This window comes from Schistocerca cancellata, chromosome 5 (assembly GCF_023864275.1).
Source record: "Schistocerca cancellata isolate TAMUIC-IGC-003103 chromosome 5, iqSchCanc2.1, whole genome shotgun sequence".
Lineage (NCBI taxonomy): Eukaryota > Metazoa > Arthropoda > Insecta > Orthoptera > Acrididae > Schistocerca > Schistocerca cancellata.
In genome coordinates this window covers 551,930,663-551,954,916 of record NC_064630.1, presented here as the reverse complement: position 1 = coordinate 551,954,916, position 24,254 = coordinate 551,930,663, and the positions used below count along the sequence as shown (strand labels likewise).

The following is a 24,254-nucleotide window of genomic DNA, read 5'->3' as shown; positions in this document are numbered from 1 at the left end:
GTGGAAGTTACATTTCAGATGTGTTACGACCCGTGGCTCTACCCTTCATTTGATCCCTGCGAATCCCTACATTTCAGTAGGATAATGCACCACTGCATGTTGCAGGTACGGGCCTTTCTGGATACAGAAAGTGTTCGACTGCTGCCCTGGCCAGAACTTTCTCCAGATCTCTCACCAATTGAAAACGTCTGGTCAGTCAATGGTGGCCGCGCAACTGGCTCGTCGCAATACGCCAGTTACTACTCTTGATGAACTGTGGTATTGTGTTGAAGCTGAATGGGCAGCTGTACCTGTACACGCCATCCAAGCTCTGTTTGACTCAATGCCCAGGCGTATCAAGACCATTATTACGGCCAGAGGTGGTTGTTCTGGCTACTGATTCCTCAGGATCTATACACCCAGATTGCGGGAAAATGTAATCACATGTCAGTTCTAGTATAATATATTTGTCCAATGAATACCCCTTTATCATCTGCGTTTCTTCTTGGTGTAGCAATTTTAATGGCCAGTAGTGTATTGACTGGTTTTACACCCATGATGTTATATCCCTGGCAGAATATTTGTATTTTCCTGAAGATGCCTTTTTGGTTGTAGAAGCATCTGATTTGGCCTTCTTTCAGTAGCCAAGATTGCTTAGCTATACCTAACGTTACAAGAAGAGCGCTGAAAATTAGCGGAAACTACAGCTGTCGTATCTCCGGACTACAATGGAGCTCTGTTGCATGTTCTGATGATGGACACTACCCGCTTCGGTCATGACAAAGCCGTCGTTGCTAGAATTTGCACCTTTGTGTACTGAATTTTGCACCCTGTACGCCTTAACTCATTTACAAATTTAATTATGTATTCCTTTTTCTCTGCAGCACATTCACAGTAACTAAAATTGGTGTTTCCTATCCTTCCTAGCGTTGCAATTTTAATAGCCAATAGTGTATGCTCACAAGCCCCTCAGATGATAAAGAGACTGAAATAATTATGTTGAGATGAAAGAAACTGTTAAAATCGTTAAAAGAGACCCAGATTTAATCCTGGTGGAAGGAAGGAAGGAAAACGGGTTGTACGTTCCGTCGACAGCAAGGCATTCAGAGACGGAGGACACGCTTGGAATGTGTGAAGAATGGGGAAGGAAATCGGACGTGCCCTTTCAAAAGAATCATGCAAGCTTTTGTCTGGAGAGATTTAGGGAGATCAAGGAAAACCTAAATGTGGATGATTTGATGCGAATTTGAACCTTCGTCCTCCCAAATGAGAGGCCATTGTGTTAAGCACTCTGAAAGAGAAGGAAAGGTAAACCAATAGAAAAACATGAAGTTGAGGAAAAAATCAAAGGAGAAACCATACGGTAGAGTTTACGCCTGCTACAATTTAATCATTAGAAGCACACGTTTCAAAAAGCCTCAAAGGAAGCTGCCTACATGAAAGACACCTGGCTTCACCGGAAAATTTCATATACTACAGCGTGCTGAAAGTAACGCTTACGAATTTTTATGTGAAAGCTCTTAAACCCTTTTAAATAAAAAAAACCTTTATTAACATTCTGTATCTCTGTTCTTCAGTCTACATGTTTACTTTCAACATAGTCATCCTGACGACAAACACGTTTCTCCAAACGGGGTACCACGTTGTTGATACCATCAGTGTAGAGTGTTTGACATTTACGGAGCCACAACCTCACCTCTATTTGCATCGCTTCATTACTGTCAAAGTGATGTCTTCGAAGGTTTTCTTTAAGTTTTGGAAAGAGATGTTAACTGGATGGGGCCAAGTCGATATTGTATGTAGGATGGTCGATGACAGCGAACCAAAGGCGTAGGATCGTTCCAGATGTCGCAGCAGTCGTGTGTGGCCTTGCATAATCATTCTGAAGAAGAGGCTGATCCAAGCGTGGACGAATTCTTAGCATTCGTACGTTCTGTTTTTTGAGCCGTTTCTCGATCACCGACCTAGTTAACATACACACCATCCTGTTACAGGCTCACAATTCTGAGCCCCCTAACGGCAGAGAATTGGAACTTGCATCAGCAAAAAGGGAAAGTTGACTGAGTACTATGCATGACCTACACCGCCTTAACCGATATTGAGAACAGAATAAAAAGATAGGATGCATTTCTTTTCAGCGCTCCTTTGTAGTTTATATAATGGCAAGACAGAGTCCTAGAAATTAGATTTTAAATTCCAAACAATTAAAGAAACTTATGTGGACTCTAGACCTAACTGATTGGTTATGAACTACAGATTATATTGAGGAAATTCCAGGAAAGTAACAAATTGCGGAGATGGGATCCACAGAAATTAAAAGAACCATTGGCTTAAGAGTTTCAAAGAGAGGACTACACAAGGACTGAATGAAACAGTAGAAAGGAATACATTAGAAAACTAATGAATAACTTTGATAGGTAAAATAGTGAATGCAGCAGAGGAACAAATAGGCAGAAGGCCCACTTAAATCCTTGGATAGCATGCGAGATATGAAATTTAATCTACGAAAGGAGAAAGAAATGCAGCACGTTATACAGAAGAAGGAAATGTAGTTGCCTAAACCTTTAGATTGAGGAACTGCAAAATGACTAAGCAGGAAAGACGAGAAGAAATTTAAAGCTATAGAAGCTTGCATGACTGAGGAAAAAACAGATCACGAAAATCTTTGGAGAAAAGAGAAGCAATTACATGAATATGAAGAGCTTATATTTGCTCAAAATAACAACATGACAGCAACAAATTGTTTACATAACAAAACAACCCATCAGAGCACCATTTCTGTTACAACTTCCCGCTTGTGACAGTTGTCATATCACTGCCCCACTTCAGCTCACGGTTACCAGTAAGCACCGAACGACAATTGATGTCTTTAACATGACAGTTGTGACTTGTTGTTATATGCTATTTTTGGCTGTACAGTATGTTTTTTTTTCGGAATGTTTGAAGATAGGCGTGAAATTTCATGGTAATGTGATAAGACTATTACCAAAGGAACGTGGTGAGAGTATTATTACCCTGCGAAGCGAACTCAATACTGCATTTTGATGAGGGACGTTTGAGTACTCAATACGGAACCTCATAGCTGATGTTGCAGGACCCATATTACCATTGCGTGAAAAGGCGAACAGTCAGCATATCATCGTTCCATGGTCAAATTTCGATCACTTCTTCACTTGATTCTTCCAGGCTGACAGTCCGTGCTGGATATGTCAGCCCGCAAGTTTTAAGTGAAGTTAATATCGGCCGTGAAAACATACGATGGCTGTCAATCGCTTCGTCATTTTGATCCAGGTACAGGTGCCCATCCAATATTAAGCAAAAAAGCTGAATTTTGAAAGATGGAAGGAATGCATGGAATGACTATACACAATGGAGAAAGTGTATCACAGTGTTACAGAAAGGAGATAGGAAGCAGATAAAGATGAATTGATGGACATGGGACTTGTACCGTCCCCTGGTAATTCGATACATATTAAATGAAATAGGGTCTAAAGTGTTTCGCTAAGAAAAGGGTGTCTGACAATGACTAGTAGTATCAGAAAACGTCGTAAGTAATGTCACAAATCGTGTTAGACCTTGTCTTTGACGTGAACTTTTGTTATTTCTGATTCGGCTGGTGCACTCGAGAGAGAGAGCACGTCTGTAGCAGCGTATCTTTTAAAATGATGGAATTATCGTCTTATTGAAGCTGTATATATCGTGCAAGTGTGTTCAAATGATATATCAACTGTTAATTTCAAATTGTAAGCGGCCATTACGCCAGAACAACTTAATTTCAAATTTTACGGGCATCGCCAGATAAATAAACAACCACTATTTATGTTATTTAAGAAAGAAAGTCATGCCGCTGGTTTTTTGACAAACGGAGTATTAACTGAAATAGGTTCCTTGATGAGAATACATAATGCTTCAACCTGGTTAGTTTTGCTACGAAATAAATTTGTAAAATAACCTATATGATAAGGTAATGGATTAATGACCCATCTGAAAGCATAAAGTAATATTTTCAATCAAAGGTTGGCATATATCCCCTATAAAATTATTTAGTTACGTATGTGTGTTGTGCTAGTGACTCCTCCTGTAACGCGAACGTTGATGCTGGACAGGCCAGCCTGGATGTGGTTTGTAGGCAGTTTTCCACATCCCGCTAGGTGAATACCGGGCTGGTCCCCACGTTCCGCCTCAGTTACACGCGTCGCAGACATTTGAAACACGTCTGCACTATTCCACGATTTACACTCGACGCACACAGTTGGGGTACACTGATTCCGTCCTGGGGGGTGCGGGGTGGCGACAGGAAGGACATCGCCTGCCGGAGTGGCCGTGCGGTTCTAGGCGCTGCAGTCTGGAACCGAGCGACCGCTACGGTCGCAGGTTCGAATCCTGCCTCGGGCATGGATGTGTGTGATGTCCTTAGGTTAGTTAGGTTTAATTAGTTCTAAGTTACGTCGCATAGTGCTCAGAGTCATTTGAACCATTTGGAAGGACATCCAGCCACACCTAACACTAACACTACCAAATCCGTTGTAACCACGCCGACCCTGCGATCGCTGTGGGACTATGGCGTAAGAGAAAGAAGGAAAGAAAGAAAGATTAATAGTATTGGGGCACGCGACGTACTTGCAGTGTCGCACATAAAAGCTTAAAAAGAATTTTCTATGCCTTCGTAACGAATGATTATTATTCTTGGCTTTTCTTTACTGCCCATTTCTACAAATATTTTAAAGCCTAACTTTACACAACTAATATCATGCCGAGCAGTGACTGTGTTCGTGAAGTCGATAACCTTGCAGGATCGTCTATTTTTTGCCGTCAATAACGAGGAGCGGGCAGTGGCCAGTATATAATACGAAAGATGGATCACTTAAAAGCTTAAGAACTCATGTCGTAATACGGCAGACAGGAACATATTCACCTTTTTTGTTCTGCGATGGGAGCATTTTTCCGCTGGTCTTATAACATAGATCGAAAAATGACAAACCTACATTCATAGCATTTTCATATTTAATAAAAAAAGCTTTTGGCAGATTTGACTGGAAAGGACTCATTCAGATTATGAAGGAAAAACGGGTAAAATACGATTGTCTACATCTTTTACAGAAACCATAATGTAGTTACATGACTTGAAGAACATGAAAGAGAGGCAGTGATTGAGAAATTACGAAAAGAAATTAATGTTCATGGAGAGGAAATAAATTTTTTAAAATTTATTGTTGATTTGTAATTCTGCCAGAGACGGCAAAGTATTTAGATCAATTGAACGGAATGGATAGTGTCTTAAAAGTAGGTTAAGGATGCTGAGGGTACTGTATTAGGAAATGACCGGTTACAAATAGTAAACAAAATTTTGTTATATGATTGGCAAAATAAATGACGACGTTAAAAAGAAGAGGATATAAAATGCAAACTGCCACTCCCAGGAAAAGCTTTTCTAACGCAGACACAACTATGAAATAAGATCAGTTGATAGAACACATCGTGATACTTCAGTGAGTGGTAAATCCCGGTGTTAGGTGGAACTGTGAGGTGGAAAACTGTGAAGAGAGAGTTAGGACTGACTACACTGAGTAGATTCAAATGGAAGCTAAGCGCAGCAATTATGTAGAAATGAAGAGGCTTGCTCAGAATAGCCTAGTATGGAGAACTGCATCAAAACTGTCTTCGGACAGAAGGCCCAAGCACCAACAACAAATTATGTCATTCTGGGCTATTGGTAGAGGTGTGGAAAGTCTCGCTGCCTAGGCTTGGGTATGATCCACCACAGCGATCTACTTACATAAATCTTGCTTCAGTGGTGGTAACATGTGGGGGGGGGGGCGTATCATTGTAAAAGGGTAGCGTCTTTGATTTGTTGGGAAACTGCAGGTAAAGGAAGAAGAATCAGCAATGGTTAACGGCATGCGGATACAGAAGGCAATGGAAACCCCTGCATTAAAGACACATATTGAGCATCCACAGGACATGCGGCCTGTAACTGAAAGAAAACTGTCATGAAGATATCTCTATTGGCAAAAGATTCCAGAATAGTCTCCCATTCGGATCTCCAGGAGGAGACTGCCAAAAGGGAGGTGACCATGAGATAGAGACCGAATAATCAACGAATGGATAACGTCCTGCGACTCGGGGCGTGGAATGTCAGAAGTTTGAACGTGGTATGGAAGCTAGAAAATCTGAAAACGGAAATCCAAACGCTCAATCTAGATATAGCTGGGATCAGTGAAATGAAATGGAAAGAAGACAAGGATTTCTGATCAGGTGAGTATAGGGTAATGTCAAGAGCAGCAGAAAATAGTGTAATGGGAATAGGATTCATTAGCCTATATAGTAGGAAGGCATGTCAGAGAGTGTGTTACTGTGAACAGTGCAGTGATATGGTTGTTCTCATTAGAATCGACACCAAACCAATATCAGCAAAGATTGTTCAGGTATACTTGCTGACGTCACAAGCTGAAGGTGATCAGGTAGAGCAAGAATATAAGGATATTGAACTGGTAATTCAGTACGCAAAGGCAGATGAAAATCTAATAACCATAGGCGACTGGAATGCGGTTGTATGTGAAGGAATAGGAGAAAGGGTTGTGGAGAATATGCACTTCGTACTAGGAGTGAGAGTGGAGAAAGATTAAGTGAGTCGTGCAATAAATTTCAGATAGTAATATTGAAAACTATGTTCAAGAATCACAAGAGGAGGAGATATATTTGGAAAAGGCCAGGAAGTATGGGAAGATTTCAGTTATATTACATCATGGTCATGCAGAGATTCCGAAATCGGATATGGGATTGTAAGGCATACCCAGGAGCCGATATACACTCGGATCACACTTTAGTAGTGATGAAGAGCAAGCTGAAGTTTAAGAGACTAGTCAGGAAAAATCAATGTGCAAAAAAGTGAAATCCGGAAGTACTAAGGAATGAAGACATACCCCTGAAGGTCTCTGCAGCCATACATACTGTGATGAAGAGTAGCTCAGTGGGCAGTTCTGTTGAAGAGGAGTGGACATCTCTAAAAAGGGCCATCACGGAGTAGGAAAGAAAATCACAGGTACAAATAATGTAACTGCGAAGAAACAATGAGTAACAGAAGAAACACTTCAGTTTTTCGATGAAAGAAAGAAGTACAGAAACGTTCAGAGAAATTCAGAAATACAGAAACACAGGTCGCTGAGGAATGAAATTAATAGGAAGTGCATTGAAGTTATGACGACATGCTGCGTGAAAAATGTGAAGAAATCGAAAAAGAAATAATTGTCAGAGGGACTGACTCAGCATATTGAAAAGTCAAAACAGCCTTCGGTGAAATTATAAGAAAGGATGATAGCTGAGCCGTGCGCAGCTTATGTTCATGCCATTTATTGCTTGACATCTGATCTTTGCAGTACTGCTGTCCCGCTTCTTATCTGATTTACTGGCAACACTAAGTTGCTGGTTTGCCTGCCCGTGAGTGGCAGCAGCAGCGCTTATCGATAACAGCACTGTTGTACTATCTTTGGAGCAATTGCTAGTATCTCTGGGTCGCCGTGAGTCGGGAGTTCAGTGGGGATGGAGCAGCAGTGAGGTCCGGAAAGCCATGACTGATCCGATCGTTGCCGACACACATGACTTGAGTGGGGACGACCTTGGTTGGTCGTTCAGTTGGTCGTCTCATCGGACGACTTGTATTTCGTCGCCGATCGCTTCTGGGTTCTCCATGTGTGTCGACTTGTGATTCGTCCTTGTTGTTCCACAGTCACTGGTTTTACTATTGTTCGAGGTATTTCTGGAAGTGTTCGTGGAATCATGTGTAGCTTGTGTGGTTTGGACTGAGAAGCTATTTTAATGCTGTTTGCATGCTGCAGTAGTTGGTCGGTTGGGACAGAGCAGTGAGAAAGTCTCTGCAGCGTGAGGTCAGGCTGGGACCGCTGGCGGTGTGCATGCGTGGTCGGATTGTGAGGCGCTAGCTGTGAGAGCTACAAAGTTCGTTGCCCACTGAACCTGGACACTGAAGTTGAGTGATCAATAAACCTGTTGTGAAACCTCAACTGCTGTGACATCTATTCGTTCATTGCCGGTTGTTGCTTCCTGGATCGTTCCAGCTAGCAGCAATGTATGGTGTATTGGAGTTGGCGAAATTTTACAGCCATCTTCCTGTAAGGTCTTTAACTATTAAATTGGTTGTTACTTATCAGCGAAGTGCACCAGGGGTATTTTCTGCCTCGCAGCCGTTGGCAACCCAGTTACCTGCCCTGCCCGTTGGTATACTTTCCGGCAGTGTGTTTTTCCTCACCGTGTTGATACTGTCTGGCACAACACGTAGTTCGACAGCCTTTTAGTTGTTTGTTAGTATTTTTTCTTAGAGTGGTTATTGTGCCTTTTCTGTTTTTAGATGCCAATTTTGAAGACGTAGTGCTGTTGGTATCTTTGTCCTCGGGTGATACTTTCTGTTGTCGTGCCGTTGGTCGGGCAGAAGGGAATTGATCACGTTGTTGGCCACTCCTTCAGCTGTCCCTGTGTCGGGTTGCCATCCTATTATTTAACTTTACTCTTGGCTGCCTGTCTCACCTCACCTTACTTTAGAGCTACCCCCTCAGGCCGACCCTTGGAACACTTCTGAGCACCACAGTTCTGTTGGTTTTAGATTGTGATTTTCATTTTAGTCTGTAGTACTGTACAAGGCCTTCAGCTATCTGTTAATTTAGCTTTTTTTTTAATTTTAAAATAAGGCCTTGAGCCGACTTCAATTAAAATTTGAAGATTGATTTGTTTAAAGCCTAAATTTTGAAAGTTTGTTCTATCTGAAATTCTTGTTATCCAGGCCTTAAGCCCTGAGTTGTTCAATGTCCAGTGTGTGGCCTTCAACCGAGCTTTTACATGAAATATTTTTTAAGTAAGGCCTTCAGGTGCGTGTATTCTTTAAAGCAATTTTTTTTATAACTTGTGTTCAGGAGTTCAGCCATTCTTGTTTTGGTGTAGTTTTGGGCCTTCAGCCCAGGAGCTATCTCAAGTTTTCTTAACTAGGCCTTCAGCCATATTGTTTTATTTTGATCCTTTTAAGTCAATGTGTAGTTAAGTGGTTCTTAGGAAAATAGAAGTTGGTGTGTTTTGTGCAACTGACAGTAACTGATTACGACCCCCTCCACAACCATAACCTGATCCGCTCTATCCTGAGAGACCAGATTTCAGTAGCATTAAGAGTAAAATGGAAATTCCATTGTTAAATGCAGAGGAAACAGCGGATAAGTGGAAAGAGTGCTTTGAAGGCCTCTATGACGGGAAAGCTTTGTCAGATGTGGCAGAAGAGGAAACAGGAATCGGTATAGAAGAGGTAGGAGATCCAATTTTAGATTCAGAAGTTAAAAGAGGTTTGAAAAACTTATAATAAAATAAAGCAGAAGGGATAGTTAACATTCCAACGTTATTCCTAAAATCATTGGGGAGGGGGAATGGTAACAAAACGATTATTCACGTTGGTGTGTAGAATGTGTGAAACGCGTTATACCATCTGGCTTTGGCAAAAATATCATCCATACAATTCCGAAGTCTGCAAAAGCCGACAAGTGCGAGTTAATTACGGCACAATCAGCTTAACGGCTCATACATCCAAGAAGAATACAGACGAAAGGAAAATAAAATTGACAGGCTGTTAGATGACTATCAGTATGGTTTTAAAAAAGTCTAAGGCAGAATAGAGGCAGTTATGACGTTGCGGTTGGTAACGGATGCAAGACTGAAGAAAAATCAAGACACTTTCATAGGATTTGTCGATCTGAAGAAAGCGTTTGGAGTATAAAATGGTGTAAGATGTTCGAAATTCTGATGAAAGCAGTGGTAGGTAAGCTATGGGCAGAGGTGAGTAGTGTACAACATGTACGACAGCCAAAAGAGAATAATTAGAATGAAAGACCAAGAATGAAGAGCATGGAATAAAAATGGTGCAATACAGCGATGTAGTCTTTCACCCTTCTATTCAGTCTAAACATCAAAGAAGCAATGATGGAAATAAAAAAAAAGGTTCAATAATGGAAGGAAATGAATGATAACGTTTGCTGATGACATTGTTATTCTTAGCGGCAGTGAAGAAGAATTATAGGATCAGCTAAATGGGATGAACAGTCTTATGAGTGCAGTACATGGATTGAGAGTAAATCGAAGGAAGACGCAAGTAATGAGACGTAGCAGAGATGAGAGCAGCGAGAAACTTAACTGAAGCAGATGAAATTAAGAAATTCTGCTTCCTGGTCATCAAAATAATGAACAGGTAGGACATTAAAAGAAAACTAGCACTGGAAAAAAGGGCCTTCCCGGCTAAGGGAAGTTTCCGAGAACATAGGTCTTAATTTGAGGCAGTAATTTCTGAGAAGGTACCTCCATTTGGAGCACAGCACTGTACGGCAGTGAAACGTGGACTGTGGGAAAACCGCAACAAAAGAGAATCGAAGCATTTGATATGTGGTGATACAGACGAAAACTGAAAATTAGACGGGCTGATGAGATAAGAAATGAAGAGAGTCTGCGTAGAATCGGAAAGGAAATGAATATATGGAAAACACTGACGAGAAGAACGGACGGGATGTTGGACATCTCTCAAGACATCAGTGAATAACTACCATGGTACTAGAGGGAGCTGTAAAAGGTTCAGGCCTCTGTCGGTGAACTTAAACTATAAAGACACGTTATTGAATGCGCCCTAACTACCAAATCTTACCCATTCAAGACTCCTAAAAGATAACATTTCACAGGGTAAAATGATAGACAATAAGAAAGTGTAGAAATATCATTTTTCGGTCATTAATGTTTGCTTGTGTCCGCTGTGAAACCCGACAGGACAGTATGAGCAGTACGGGGACATTCACCCCTAGGGCTCAGATTCGGAGCCTGAGGAGAACTGAGAGCAATGAGGCGTTTTCAGAGATTCCATGTGTTGACAAGGTCTAATGGGCGCTGTAACAACGAATATACTAACACAGGATGAGTCAACACCATGTTTCACAAAGGTTTTTAGTTCCGGTTTTTTAGCACCAATATCAAAAGCTCTTTCAGAATACGAGATTCAAAATCAAATGCGTAATTCAAGTCATATTTGTTACTCTGTTTTATAGTTTCGTACCATATCTAAGGTGGTCCCTCTTTCCCATTGGGCACTCTGGGCAAGTGGCCAGGGCCTCGCGATAGATATGCGCCTCGTAGTTCCTACCATATCACCAAACGGTAACCGATATTTGTTATCGAAAAACAAAATTTATTTCGAGTAAATCGAATGATATTGACCGAGTACAATACCTACTTGCTTACTAGCTCTGCGCAGTGCGCAGTTCTGCACGGGGCGAATAGCGACGTAAAATTAAACGTGACGGGCCGACTTAAATAAACCGACCGGGAATTCCCATGTGTTTGGCTTCGGTGTTGTGACGTTTGTTTTGTTTGTGGTTGTTACTGACTGTGCCCTGAGGTATTCTTTGAGTACATCGTCGTTTGCCTGTTTTGTTTCGTGTTGACGACTATTTTCGGTGTAAAAATAAATACTGCATTGTAATATAAAATGCCGAAACGGTCGTATCCTAGTGGATCTGCAAAAAAGAAAAAAGTTGTACATCAGAAGGAAGTGATTGAAAAGTTACCAAAATTAACAGCATATTTTACTACTACTACTGGAGCAACTTTTGTAAGTAGCAATCAAATAATAAATCTTTCATATAATCAATCGTGTCAGTCACAAATTGCAGTAATTTCTTAACGTTCATGTTCTACACCAATTCCAGATTTATACCAATTTAGAAAAAGAGATTGAATCAGAATATGACCGTCCCTATGACGGAAGTGTAACAACTTCGGTGACTTCACCGGCACCGACAAGTGTGTCAATTGAACAACAGTTTTCCAACCCAGAAGAAATATCACACGATCCCACTGATTACTTTCATCAAAGTTTTGCAGAAAGAAATCGCGAAATTTTGATTCGTAAAGGACCTGTATATTTTGTAAATAAAGATTGTGACTTTTCCGTACATCTTTTGTGCTTCTGACACCTCTCGAGTCACAATTATAATATTGACTAAATTAAGGGAACCACTCTTCTTCGAAAAACGGTACTTACAAGCGCTCACAAAAAACAATGAACACACGTAGAGAACAACTCTCTTGGCAACCCTGTGTTCTTCGTTTCTTCAGTTGCATATTAGACGGACAAAGGGCACGCGCTGTTAAATTGTTATTTTGTGCGGCCCTTTGTTTTAAGTAAAGAGCCCGAAATGAGTGATATACGAAAAAAACTTGATTACAGGCATCAGAAAATGTTAATAAAGTTAGGTTTTGGTTAAAAAAGGGATGTTTTTAATGGAAGAGAAAATTTATAAAACTCCGTCCAAATACGGTTTTTTGTTGTCCAGCTTGACGTTCTATCACATTAGGCCGGATAAACGGGATTCTACTGTATGTTCAGTTCCCAAAACACGACATCGTAGACTTTTCTTTTCTTCAGTTCACGTAGCAGTTCGGATAGACGATCTAGGTTAAAGTGGTACTGCCTATCGAAAGAAAGCTGAAGAAAAAAGACAGAGGGATAGTAAATTTTTACAGAACGTCCCGCCACTAGACTTATATTTTAGTGCTGAAAGTGAAAATGAACGGCGTGGTTTAAGAATATCCAGGTGAAGCTGCGGTTCAAAATAGTAACAATGGACTGTGTAGCTCTGAAAATACAAACAAAATAAGAGTTATAAACGGTAAACAGAATGCAGAGATCAGTCACACGATGACGCAGCCAGCATATCTGGTGCATGTTAGATTTGCATGCAAGACTAAAGGATCGAAACTTTCTAATTTTCTTCATTCCACGATCGTCTTACTCGCTGAATCTACTTAGTTTACGAGCTGCACAATGCTGCACTGCTGCGATACTATTTTTTGAATTAATTCAAGGCTCATACAACCTCTTTGCAGAGTCTGCAGGCAGATGGAATATCTTGGAAACGTTGTTTGCTTCTGCGAGTGTTACACTGAAGCCACTGTCTACAACACGATGGTGCGCATGTGAGGTTGCTTGTAAGAGTATTAATGCAGAATGGAAAGCTGTGTTTTCTGCATTAAGAACAATTTCCGAAAATTAGATGTCATGCTGAAGGTATTGGTTCAAATGGCTCCGAGCACTATGGGACTTAACCGCTGTGGTCATCAGTCCCCTAGAACTTAGAACTACTTAAACCTAACTAACCTACGGACACCACACACATCCATGCCCGAGGCAGGATTCGAACCTGCTGAAGGTATTCTCAGAAAGTTAAGTAATATTGAGGAAATTCTCATTACATCAGTGTGGGGTTGTATTTCGCTACAGTTTGACAAAGGAATGACGAAACTGCAAGTTGACTACTATACATTTCCACTTCTTTTGAAATGTATGACTCTCTTGCATTGTTTTTAGCTGAGCTTCAGACACGTTTTCAGTTCACAATGATTCAGCTGAAAAGAAACTTTTGGAGATAAGGAATTCGGAATCAATTCCACCTTACTCACTGCTGAAAATCAAAACAGGAGACGTCAAATTAAGTACAAGAGATTCTTTGATAAATCATCTGACTCAGAAGACGAACACAAATGTCCTGAAGTAGAAACAGGATCAGATTGTGTTGAGATCTGGAGAACAACGAAAATATCTTATTCTAAAATTATACAAACTCTTCAGGATGAATTATAGAAGAGAGCTAATTTCTACAGAGAATGTAAAGTAAGATGTTCATTTCTCCCAATTATCACCGAACTAGAAACTGTTCAAATTTATGATGCTGTAGAGAAACTTAGCGCCATCTATAATTCTGAAATACAGAACAACTTTGGTAAAGAATGCACACATTTTAAAAGGTATCTGTTGGCGATGAAGAAAGAAGATGCTGAGAATTTGTCGTCTCTTCCATCTTTCTGTAGAATGTTGGTTTTGAAAAGAATTTGGTGATATCTATCCAAACATGTACACAGCAGTCAACACTTACAGCTGTGTGGCAAAAACAAACTGTTCAGGTGAAAGATAATTTTCTGTTTTAAAGTCAGTCCTGATTTTCGGGAAGTGATAAATGAATTCGCAAGTACAATAGTGAGAAGGAAGTTATTTCCCTAAATCCGCTATATTTTGGAAAAGGTCAGTTAAATGGTATTGTAACATGTATTTGGGACTGACTAAATTTCACAGGTAATTATAATGTAGGGTATTAAATAAAACTTATTTTCTTTGTATTTTTAACATGTATGTGTCCAACTATGATATTTCTGTGGTAATTTTTCAGCTACATGGATACTCCGCAAATCACACTTAACTGCCCGGTAGAGGGTTCATCGAAACACCTTCACACTAATTCTCTATAACTCCACTCTCGTAGGTGCGCAGAAAAAAGATGAACACCTATTTCTTTCTTTGCGAAATGTAGTAGGTATTTTATTATTTTTCAATGTTTAACTTGCACATGCACATTGTGTTATATGTTAGTTAAATGCTTCAGTAAATTTTAGAACTCGAGCTAATGATCACCCAGCTTTATTGCTGGTAGTCCGTAAGTGAATAACAATGCTGAAGTTCACGAACGGGTGGCATAAAATAAACTACTGCACAGGGGCGTTACACACCCTAATTAGGGCCCTGACAATGACTCTAACCAATCTTGGCATACACTCAGATTAATTTAAGGTCGCAAGTACAAATGTGCCACTCCACGCTTCTTCAGCAAGGAAATTACTGCCGGCCTGTGTGGCCGAGCGGTTCTAGGCGCTTCAGTCTGGAACCACGCGACCGCTACTGTCGCAGGTTCGAATCCTGCTGCGGAAATGGATGTGTGTGACGTCCTTAGACTAGTTAGGTCTAAGTAGTTCTAAGTTCTAGGGGACTGATGACCTCAGATGTTAAGTCCCATAGTGCTCAGAGCCATTTGAACCATTTTTTTTGAAATTGCTAAATAACATTGCCAGTGATCCGGATTGTGGACCATTACCTAATTTCACGTTTTTGTATACATGTATCTAGTTCTTTACTTGACCACCCAAACTCGTGGTGCTAGGCAAATACACTCCTGGAAATTGAAATAAGAACACCGTGAATTCATTGTCCCAGGAAGGGGAAACTTTATTGACACATTCCTGGGGTCCGATACATCACATGATCACACTGACAGAACCACAGGCACATAGACACAGGCAACAGAGCATGCACAATGTCGGCACTAGTACAGTGTATATCCACCTTTCGCAGCAATGCAGGCTGCTATTCTCCCATGGAGACGATCGTAGAGATGCTGGATGTAGTCCTGTGGTACGGCTTGCCATGCCATTTCCACCTGGCGCCTCAGTTGGACCAGCGTTCGTGCTGGACGTGCAGACCGCGTGAGACGATGCTTCATCCAGTCCCAAACATGCTCAATGGGGGACAGATCCGGAGATCTTGCTGGCCAGGGTAGTTGACTTACACCTTCTAGAGCACGTTGGGTGGCACGGGATACATGCGGACGTGCATTGTCCTGTTGGAACAGCAAGTTCCCTTGCCGGTCTAGGAATGGTGGAACGATGGGTTCGATGACGGTTTGGATGTACCGTGCACTATTCAGTGTCCCCTCGACGATCACCAGTGGTGTACGGCCAGCGTAGGAGATCGCTCCCCTCACCATGATGCCGGGTGTTGGCCCTGTGTGCCTCGGTCGTATGCAGTCCTGATTGTGGCACTCACCTGCACGGCGCCAAACACGCATACGACCATCATTGGCACCAAGGCACAAGCGACTCTCATCGCTGAAGACGACACGTCTCCATTCGTCCCTCCATTCACGCCTGTCGCGACACCACTGGAGGCGGGCTGCACGATGTTGGGGCGTGAGCGGAAGACGGTCTAACGGTGTGCGGGACCGTAGCCCAGCTTCATGGAGACGGTTGCGAATGGTCCTCGCCGATACCCCAGGAGCAACAGTGTCCCTAATTTGCTGGGAAGTGGCGGTGCGGTCCCCTACGGCACTGCGTAGGATCCTACGGTCTTGGCGTGCATCCGTGCGTCGCTGCGGTCCGGTCCCAGGTCGACGGGCACGTGCACCTTCCGCCGACCACTGGCGACAACATCGATGTACTGTGGAGACCTCACGCCCCACGTGTTGAGCAATTCGGCGGTACGTCCACCCGGCCTCCCGCATGCCCACTATACGCCCTCGCTCAAAGTCCGTGAACTGCACATACGGTTCACGTCCACGCTTTCGCGGCATGCTACCAGTGTTAAAGACTGCGATGGAGCTCCGTATGCCACGGCAAACTGGCTGACACTGACGGCGGCGGTGCACAAATGCTGCGCAGCTAGCGCCATTCGACGGCCAACACCGCGGTTCCTGGTGTGTCCGCTGTGCCGTGCGTGTGATCATTGCTTGTACAGCCCTCTCGCAGTGTCCGGAGCAAGTATGGTGGGTCTGACACACCGGTGTCAATGTGTCCTTTTTTCCATTTCCAGGAGTGTATATCCGTGCTCCAATGTTTTCTAGCAGGCGGCATGTCTTGCTCTGCAGAGCAGTCAGTTCGGCTTGGCACTACAGTTCTAGCCTCATGACTGTTGGATTCCTTGCTGCCATTAACTTTTTAATTCATGAAGCTTAAGCTTCAGCAAACGTATGTACCAGGTATGTCAAATTCGTGTGATACATATTTACTGTATGGTCTTTATTAGAAGTTCACATTTTGTTACTCTCGTCTGTTGCTTTGCTGTAAAGACCTTTATAAGAACTCTTGTAACATCTACCGTATGTAAAAAGAAATTTTCATTATGTCATGAGATGTGGGATAATCCCAAAATATGTCATGACAATAAACAGTAAATAAATCCAAAAAATATCAGTGAATATTTGTGGACAAACTTAGAGAATTTTAAATTATTTTTACTAATTACTGGTATCACAAAACATGCATTATTAGTATGCTGAAAAATATGGCCTTACAGCATGATGTCACTATCAGGCTGCCTTACAGGAGCTCATCCCTCTAAGATTACAGTAAAATGGCTCTGAGCACTATGGGACTCAACATCTTAGGTCATAAGTCCCCTAGAACTTAGAACTACTTAAACCTAACTAACCTAAGGACATCACACACACCCATGCCTGAGGCAGGATTCGAACCTGCGACCGTAGCAGTCCCGCGGTTCCGGACTGCAGCGCCAGAACCGCTAGACCACCGCGGCCGGCAAGATTACAGTAGACTTGTAAATAATAGTGGGAAATAAAGAAATTCATATAGGATAGATTCTCTAGACATGTATGTAGATACACAAAAGATTGATATTTGCGCTAATATCCCACACGTTTGCTGCAACACCTCTATGATACCAATTGGAGATGTAAGCACATTCTTTAAAACAAATAATGCAAGCAGGAATACATCGGCTACACCACTCATTCCAGTATGTGTTACTGTGGTCTCAACGGCTGCCACTTCACATCGAGGCCCCCTTGGGCAACAGCCATGCCTGAAATAACATAAGTTAAAGCCCCCTCCACGCATGTACGGAGGCAGTGGGCGTACTGGTAGGAGATCCATTGTATGACCTGTTACTGTTTGCCCGTCCATTACCGCACTCTGCACAGATGAACATGTGCGAAAAGGACATCATATGTAGGAAGTCATAACCTGTAAGAGTTTTATAATTGTAATACTTCCGGAAATGAGATGTTATTAACATTCCATCACTCATATTCTTCGTAGCGAGACATCGATAGTAGCCATTTTTATGTCAGCTATACTATATTTAAATGAGTAGTAACAGATAAGTCAATATTATCACACTGGCACACTACACTAGACCAGGGTTGTCATGTGTAATTCATCTTCCCTGAACCCACCTAATGTGCAATACATGTTAAACAAGTTTCCCTAGTGTAAAGCTACAACGCATACTGCGCTTTGGTCCCGAACACACACATACATACACACAGTAACGACATTGGGACTGCAATAACCGCTGCCAAAGTAATAGGTCTCCGATAAAGCCTCTTGCTGGGTTTTCCTACGCTGATTAACTATATCTTTTAATACCCCCAAACGTCGAAAAAGTTATTTGACAAATAAGTCCATTACTTATATTTCGTTCCGAGGAAGGAACTTATGCTACTGCCATCACTTAACATCTGTTCCTGTTCTATTCACAATACTGCGTTGAAAAATTGTATGAGTAAACCCCCATATTAGTTCTAACGTCTCGTTACAGATGTATGTGGGAGTAATTACAAGTAATATATTCTCCCCCGAAACATGTTCTCCAATTTTTGCAACGGTAAAGCACTCCTTGATGTATAAATTAGCTTCTCTTGTAGCGTCTGCCAGTGGAGTTTGTTTAACAACCTGCACCGACTAAACAATGCCTTGATAAAACGCATCGCTCTTCGTTGGATGTTACATCAATCTGACGTATGAGTCGGAGACTGACGACAAATCTCAAAATTCGGTGGAATAAATGTATTGTAAATCGCTTCTTTTATGGATAAGACTCTCCTCAGAATAGTATTTGCTTTATTATGCACTCAGTCCAATTTGGATCGCTCTGGCTAGTTACTAGGATTTTTATAATTGATACCGTTTATGTTGTTTTATCATCAATGGTATAATTGATCAGTAGTGGGTCTCTTTGCCTGCTTATATAGCGCCACAATACAATTCTAAAGTATTTTTAGTGGTTTAGTTGTTCATATGTTATGGGTGTAGACGTGTCGTCTGCCATTTTCGGATAACGGGTCAGTGTTCTGGACTATGCAGCACTCATTTAAAATGTATACTGTGGAATGTCTTTTTCAAGAAGCAATATAATCCATTCCCCACTTTATTACTCAGAGTATCGCCACTCTGCCACTGATTCCTTTGCTTCTAAAATAACTAACGTCCCCATTTTTTAAGGAAAGATTGCGATGCTAATTTTCTTAAAAAAACAGATAATGTATTTAGCGCTGTTATGCACTCTCCATACAACATACAGTTACACAACTGAAATTTTCAGTGAGTGTATTATTCTACTACATACTCCTAAGATTTTCGAAACAAGATTTTACTACCAGCAAAGTAGATGGCCTAAATTTTTTGTGACGTAGAGATGTATGGGGTAAATTGTCGCAATAATTTTTGCTTACCTGCAACAGAGAATACTATCATAAATATTAAGAGAATCTCCTATAAATATCGATTTTGATAAATATTTGCAGTGAAGTTTTTAGCATTGTCCATTACCGTGTAGATACGCGTCTCACATTGGGTCCATCTTCATGAAAATAAAATTTATTAATACAAATAGTGTCCATCGGCATCAATCAGTTATAAATAAAATCTTAATACCATACTATTTAGTCAGTAGTAGGTATATCAGGACATTTAGTAAGATCGATAAGGAAAGCAAGATATATATTTTCGTTTCTGTGGGTAGTGTTAACTCTACATCCCCAAACACCTGTTTAGCAATGAAACTGTATGGCGTATATTTATTAAAATACTAGTTTCAGTAAATTCTTAATGCGAGATATCGCTCCCAAATAAATGCCATTACTCATGCAGGCATCTGTTTATTAGGCCAATGTTTTTAACACTTTAATAATGCAGCGATAATTTCCTCGTGTGTTTTCTAAAAGTTATAATAGTCAATAATTGTTAAACATCTTATAGCACAGCAGCCATAATGACACACCGTTTAAATAATGCACTCTCGTAATATTAAAATTCTTGTATGTGTGTGTGTCTTTGGATGATGGTCAGGAAAAGTGGGTGTTTAGAATATTGGGAGAAAATAGCCCCAAAATACCTTAATGGTAGTCATTCATTCCAGAATATACCATTGGATAGTGATGATATTATTAACTTATAGAATTTCAGCTGATAGGATAATGGACCACAATTTTTACATACAACCTGTACACTCGAAGTGTCAGATCATTTTTGGTTTATGTTAATTCAACTCTACATGACATTTGTACACCACGCAATTCGCCTAGAAAAGTAGAAGCAGGGGGAAGGGAGTGGGAGGGAGGAGAAGGGAGGAGGTGGCTAATGGAAACTAATCAAATGGTTCTTTGGAAGTCGATAAGAGCAGTGGCGCAGAGTTCATTTACAGTCGGGTCATAAAATACACTTGCTAATCATAACTTAAGAACACAAATGTGTGGTTTGTTTATGCAAGACCAGGGCCGAGTGAAGTCATTGTTTACAGAGAGCCACAGCCAAGTGAGCAGTTTGTTTACATTTGAATATTAAATTAGACTTGTCTAACATAGCAGTAATGTCATTTTATTTCATTATGAGGATAGTACAAACGGCTATGGGTTTATTTATATAAAGAGAACAATGGCTCTTTTCTCCTAGGGAGGGGTGTGGGTGACCTCGAAAGTGACAGCTGGTGTTTCTTTACATGAGGGCCATAAATAAGATTTCCTTTCCGTGCTCCCAAACTATTGAGATTTGCATGATGTTGTGTATGGTTCTACTGAACCCATCGATTCCTTGTTTCAGTGGCACTTGTACCTTAACACCTATGCTAGCAACAAGTACTACCTGAGCAGCAGTATCCGGGAACGATAGTCTTGATAAGCCACTCGCTATCCACTGATGGGTTCCAGGAGGTGCTGATAAACGTTTCCCCTTCTTGTGTAAGACAAATCACTATTTTATCCCAACCGACCAATATTAAAATGTATTTTCGGTACAGTAAGCCTACTGTGTAATCTTTTCTTGTATGTAGAACAAAGGTGATGTTACTTCCTCCAACATCGTATGGTTGAGCTGTCGAAATACAACGACGTAGAACACTTCATTCTGTTTCGATATGTATTGCATGCGTTACGGTGATACGATTTTAATGGACAGAAATGTAATTTTGGAAGTGTTTGTTGTACTGCCTTGCATTCACCATTAATCATTTCTGTATGAACATCATTGCTGTCGAAATTAAATTTCCCAAACTGGTTAATTACTTTTTTACGATAGGTTCTGTTTCCACAAACGTAATCAGTTTCCGGTATGTGAAACTAAAGCAAGACACAATATTGTTGATTTCTTAAATTTTATTGCAACATTGATGAACACAGCCAAGGTAAATATAAAAATAATGAAACACTTTAGTCTCTAGACTTCAAATAATATGCTCTCGTGAAATTAGTAACTGAAAGATACAATTAAATAAATATAGCACTTGTTCAGACGAAAGTGCTTCATATGAGCGTATCATAGGCCCAGTGGGTATGAGATGTGAGATAAATCAACACTGCATGCAGTGCGAATCCACTCGATCGACATACTTCATCACGTCATCATGTTGCGTGCTTGGAATCTGGGTCGTGGTTTCTTGCCGATGGCTGCACTACCGTTTATGGTCGCATCTACTTCAAAGCGGGGTCAACACACCTGCAAAAGAAAAGCTATAATGACGACACAGAGAACGTGGAGATCTGTATGCAAAATGGTTCAAATGGCTCTGAGCACTATGGGACTCAACATCTTAGGTCATAAGTCCCCTAGAACTTAGAACTACTTAAACCTAACTAACCTAAGGACATCACACACACCCATGCCCGAGACAGGATTCGAACCTGCGACCGTAGCAGTCCCACGGTTCCGGACTGCAGCGCCAGAACCGCTAGACCACCGCGGCCGGCGATCTGTATGCTGGAGCATACACAAACTGAACAGCGCTCACGTACGTCGCTGCCTAAGTGAGTGCTTCAGCTAACTGTTACTTCGTCACAAAGCACAAAACTCAGTTATGCACTATCTACAGCGGCGCTAGAGTCATAACACCCTTAACGTTTCAAATGCGACTCAATATATCAAAGTGGTGTTTTCTGAAACAGAGGCAACGATGCTATATTCACTGCGATAATGTATTTTTACAGATTCAGTACGTCATAAAAGAGTTTATATACAGAACTTCTCGGTACAAACGATGAACAGAATCGAAAAAAAAGGAAGATCATGATGTACTTCTTCTAAATATAACACCAAAGTATGTTGGTACAGGGCTGTTGTGTGGCTACAGCAGTTTCAAGTTCACTGCTAAAACTGTAGTGTAATACAGTACACACAAACCTTTACACAAGTAAGTTTGAATCCAGAAGTGCTAACAGAAGAGGCAATGAATGCACGTAGAAGATAGGAGGAATAAAAGTAAGTTACATTCTGTGGCTATATATAATGCTTCTAATGAGTTCCTACAAATCACTTCATTCATAAACCTAACGACTCAAAATTATAATAATTGTTGCTATTGCACACTACTGCACATACCTAAAACCAGTTAGGCGAAACATTCTTCCTTAAGAAACAAAAATAAATTTTTTGCAACTGGTGAGTAGATAATTATTTAATTTTAGTCTCAAGATAAAACTACATACAGAATGAGATTTTCACTCTGCAGCGGAGTATGCGCCGATATGAAACTTCCTGGCAGATCAAAACTGTGTGCCGGAACGAGACTCGAAATCGGAACCTTTGCCTTTCACGGGCAAGTGCTCTACCAACTGAGCTACCCAAGCACGACTCACACCCCGTCATTACTCATTGACCCATTAGTTGAAGGTTTAATAAAACACCTACAGAAACTAAATATCATTTATCTTTTATCATTTTAAAAATGAAAATATTCAAAGAAAATTCTTTTCGATTCTTAAGTTCAGTTAGGTGCTTGAATGCAGGGAGGGGGGGGGGACAGAGGGGGTGAGGCACTAGTTATTACCTGATTGTACTCATGTAACGGTCTCAGAAAGGTAGGGAACCACCCATGTAGAGCCTATGTTAAACTATTTTGACAACAACAAAAAATGGCTCTGAGCACTATGGGACTTAACATCGGTGGTCATCAGTCCCCTAGAACTTAGAACTACTTAAACCTAACTAAACTAAGGACATCACACACATCCATGCCCGAGGCAGGATTCGAACTTGCGACCGTAGCGGCCACGCGGTTCCAGACTGAAGCGCCTAGAACCGCGCAGCCACATCGGCCGGCTTTTGACAACAGAAGTGCTTGAAACAAAAAACGTATAAAAGAGGAAACACACACACACACAGAGACAAGGGAAATAGAAGGGAAGAATAACAGTAATTGCAATAAAAATTATTATAATATCCCAGGAAACCGCCGCGCGGGGTAGCCGCGTGGTTTGAGGCGCCTTGCACGGTTCGCGCGGCTCCCCCCGCCGGAGGTCCGAGTCGTCCCTCGGGTATGCGTGTGTGTGTTGTTCTTAGGTAAGTTAATTTAAGTTAGAGTAAGTAGTGTGTAAGCCTAGGGACCGCAGACCTCAGCAGTTTAGTCCCATAGGAACTTACCACAAATATCAAAAAAAAAAAAAAACTCCACAAATCCTTTTAATTTATTTGAAGATTTGTTGCTCGCATCGCCCAAGGTCAGAGTAGTAATTTATAACAGTAAAAATGAAATGATCGTATGGCATTGTTGGCCGGGAGGCCCCATGCAGGGAAGTGACAGTCAGAGACGCTCATGGCACGCAATTTGTACATAGCCGCAGTTCACACGGAAGGAAGGAAGACATTTTGTTCTCAACAATCCACCACTTTGCTGTACAAGAGCTACTGGACTTTCAATCAAAAGTCTGAGAATATTTGTATTTTACTTTTCTTATTACGTGGTTTGACGTTCCCATAGTTAAATATAGTGTGGAAATTTCGTATTGGGTGGGATGGCAAAATATTTAGCGAGTTGGTTGTTGTGCGCATAAAGCCTTCAGTCTTTGGATGAATTGTTTTCCACAGACTAATTAAAAAATAGGCAACTGTCCAACAGTCAGTCCGATAAATACTGTACCGCTTTGCACCTTGCGAAAATACGTACCCAGCCACAAAAAGATGGCAGACAAAATCGAAAATATTTCAAAAGAAATATCATATACTACTGCCAGAAATATAATATTTCAAATGACAACTAAATCACATCATTCAGTAGAGGACCGTCAATAACTGTACAAATGAACTCTGTTAGCGAGGCGCATTCTATGACAACAATGAAGCACACAGAAGACATCGTCAGATGTCAACGTACCTTCGTGATCGTTACACTTCATCGGAGGGTATGTAATTGATTAGCGTTGCAATTCTGTGTGAGAGGTCATGACAAGGCAATGGTGTAATTCGTCTTTATCGCTGCAGTGAGACCTGGTAGGTTGTGTAAAGGGCACGAACAGTGTCAGAAGCTGATGGATGACTAAGAAGAAACAGAGATGCAAGTTACTCGAATGAGACTGCGTTACCATAACTTGGGAGAGTTTCAAAGGGGCCTCATTGTTTGTCTCTGGTTGGCTGGTTTATTG

General features: G+C 41.2%; 1 protein-coding gene across 6 annotated transcripts in view; it reads right to left on the bottom strand.

Annotated features, from left to right (window-relative positions):
- The window catches only part of LOC126188269 (uncharacterized), a 206,580-nt gene that overhangs the window by 85,582 nt on the left and 96,744 nt on the right, over nt 1-24,254 (bottom strand). For 2 of the 6 annotated variants that reach the window (XM_049929848.1, XM_049929846.1), the window contains exon 5: nt 20,997-21,336. The exons of 3 other annotated variants lie outside the window; for them this stretch is intronic. In XM_049929848.1, coding sequence (XP_049785805.1) covers nt 21,312-21,336 — 25 coding nt within the window. In that variant the 3' untranslated portion in view covers nt 20,997-21,311. Of the gene's footprint in view, nt 1-20,994; nt 21,337-24,254 lie in introns of those variants that run through there. One more of the 6 variants, XM_049929847.1, reaches the window with a different exon arrangement.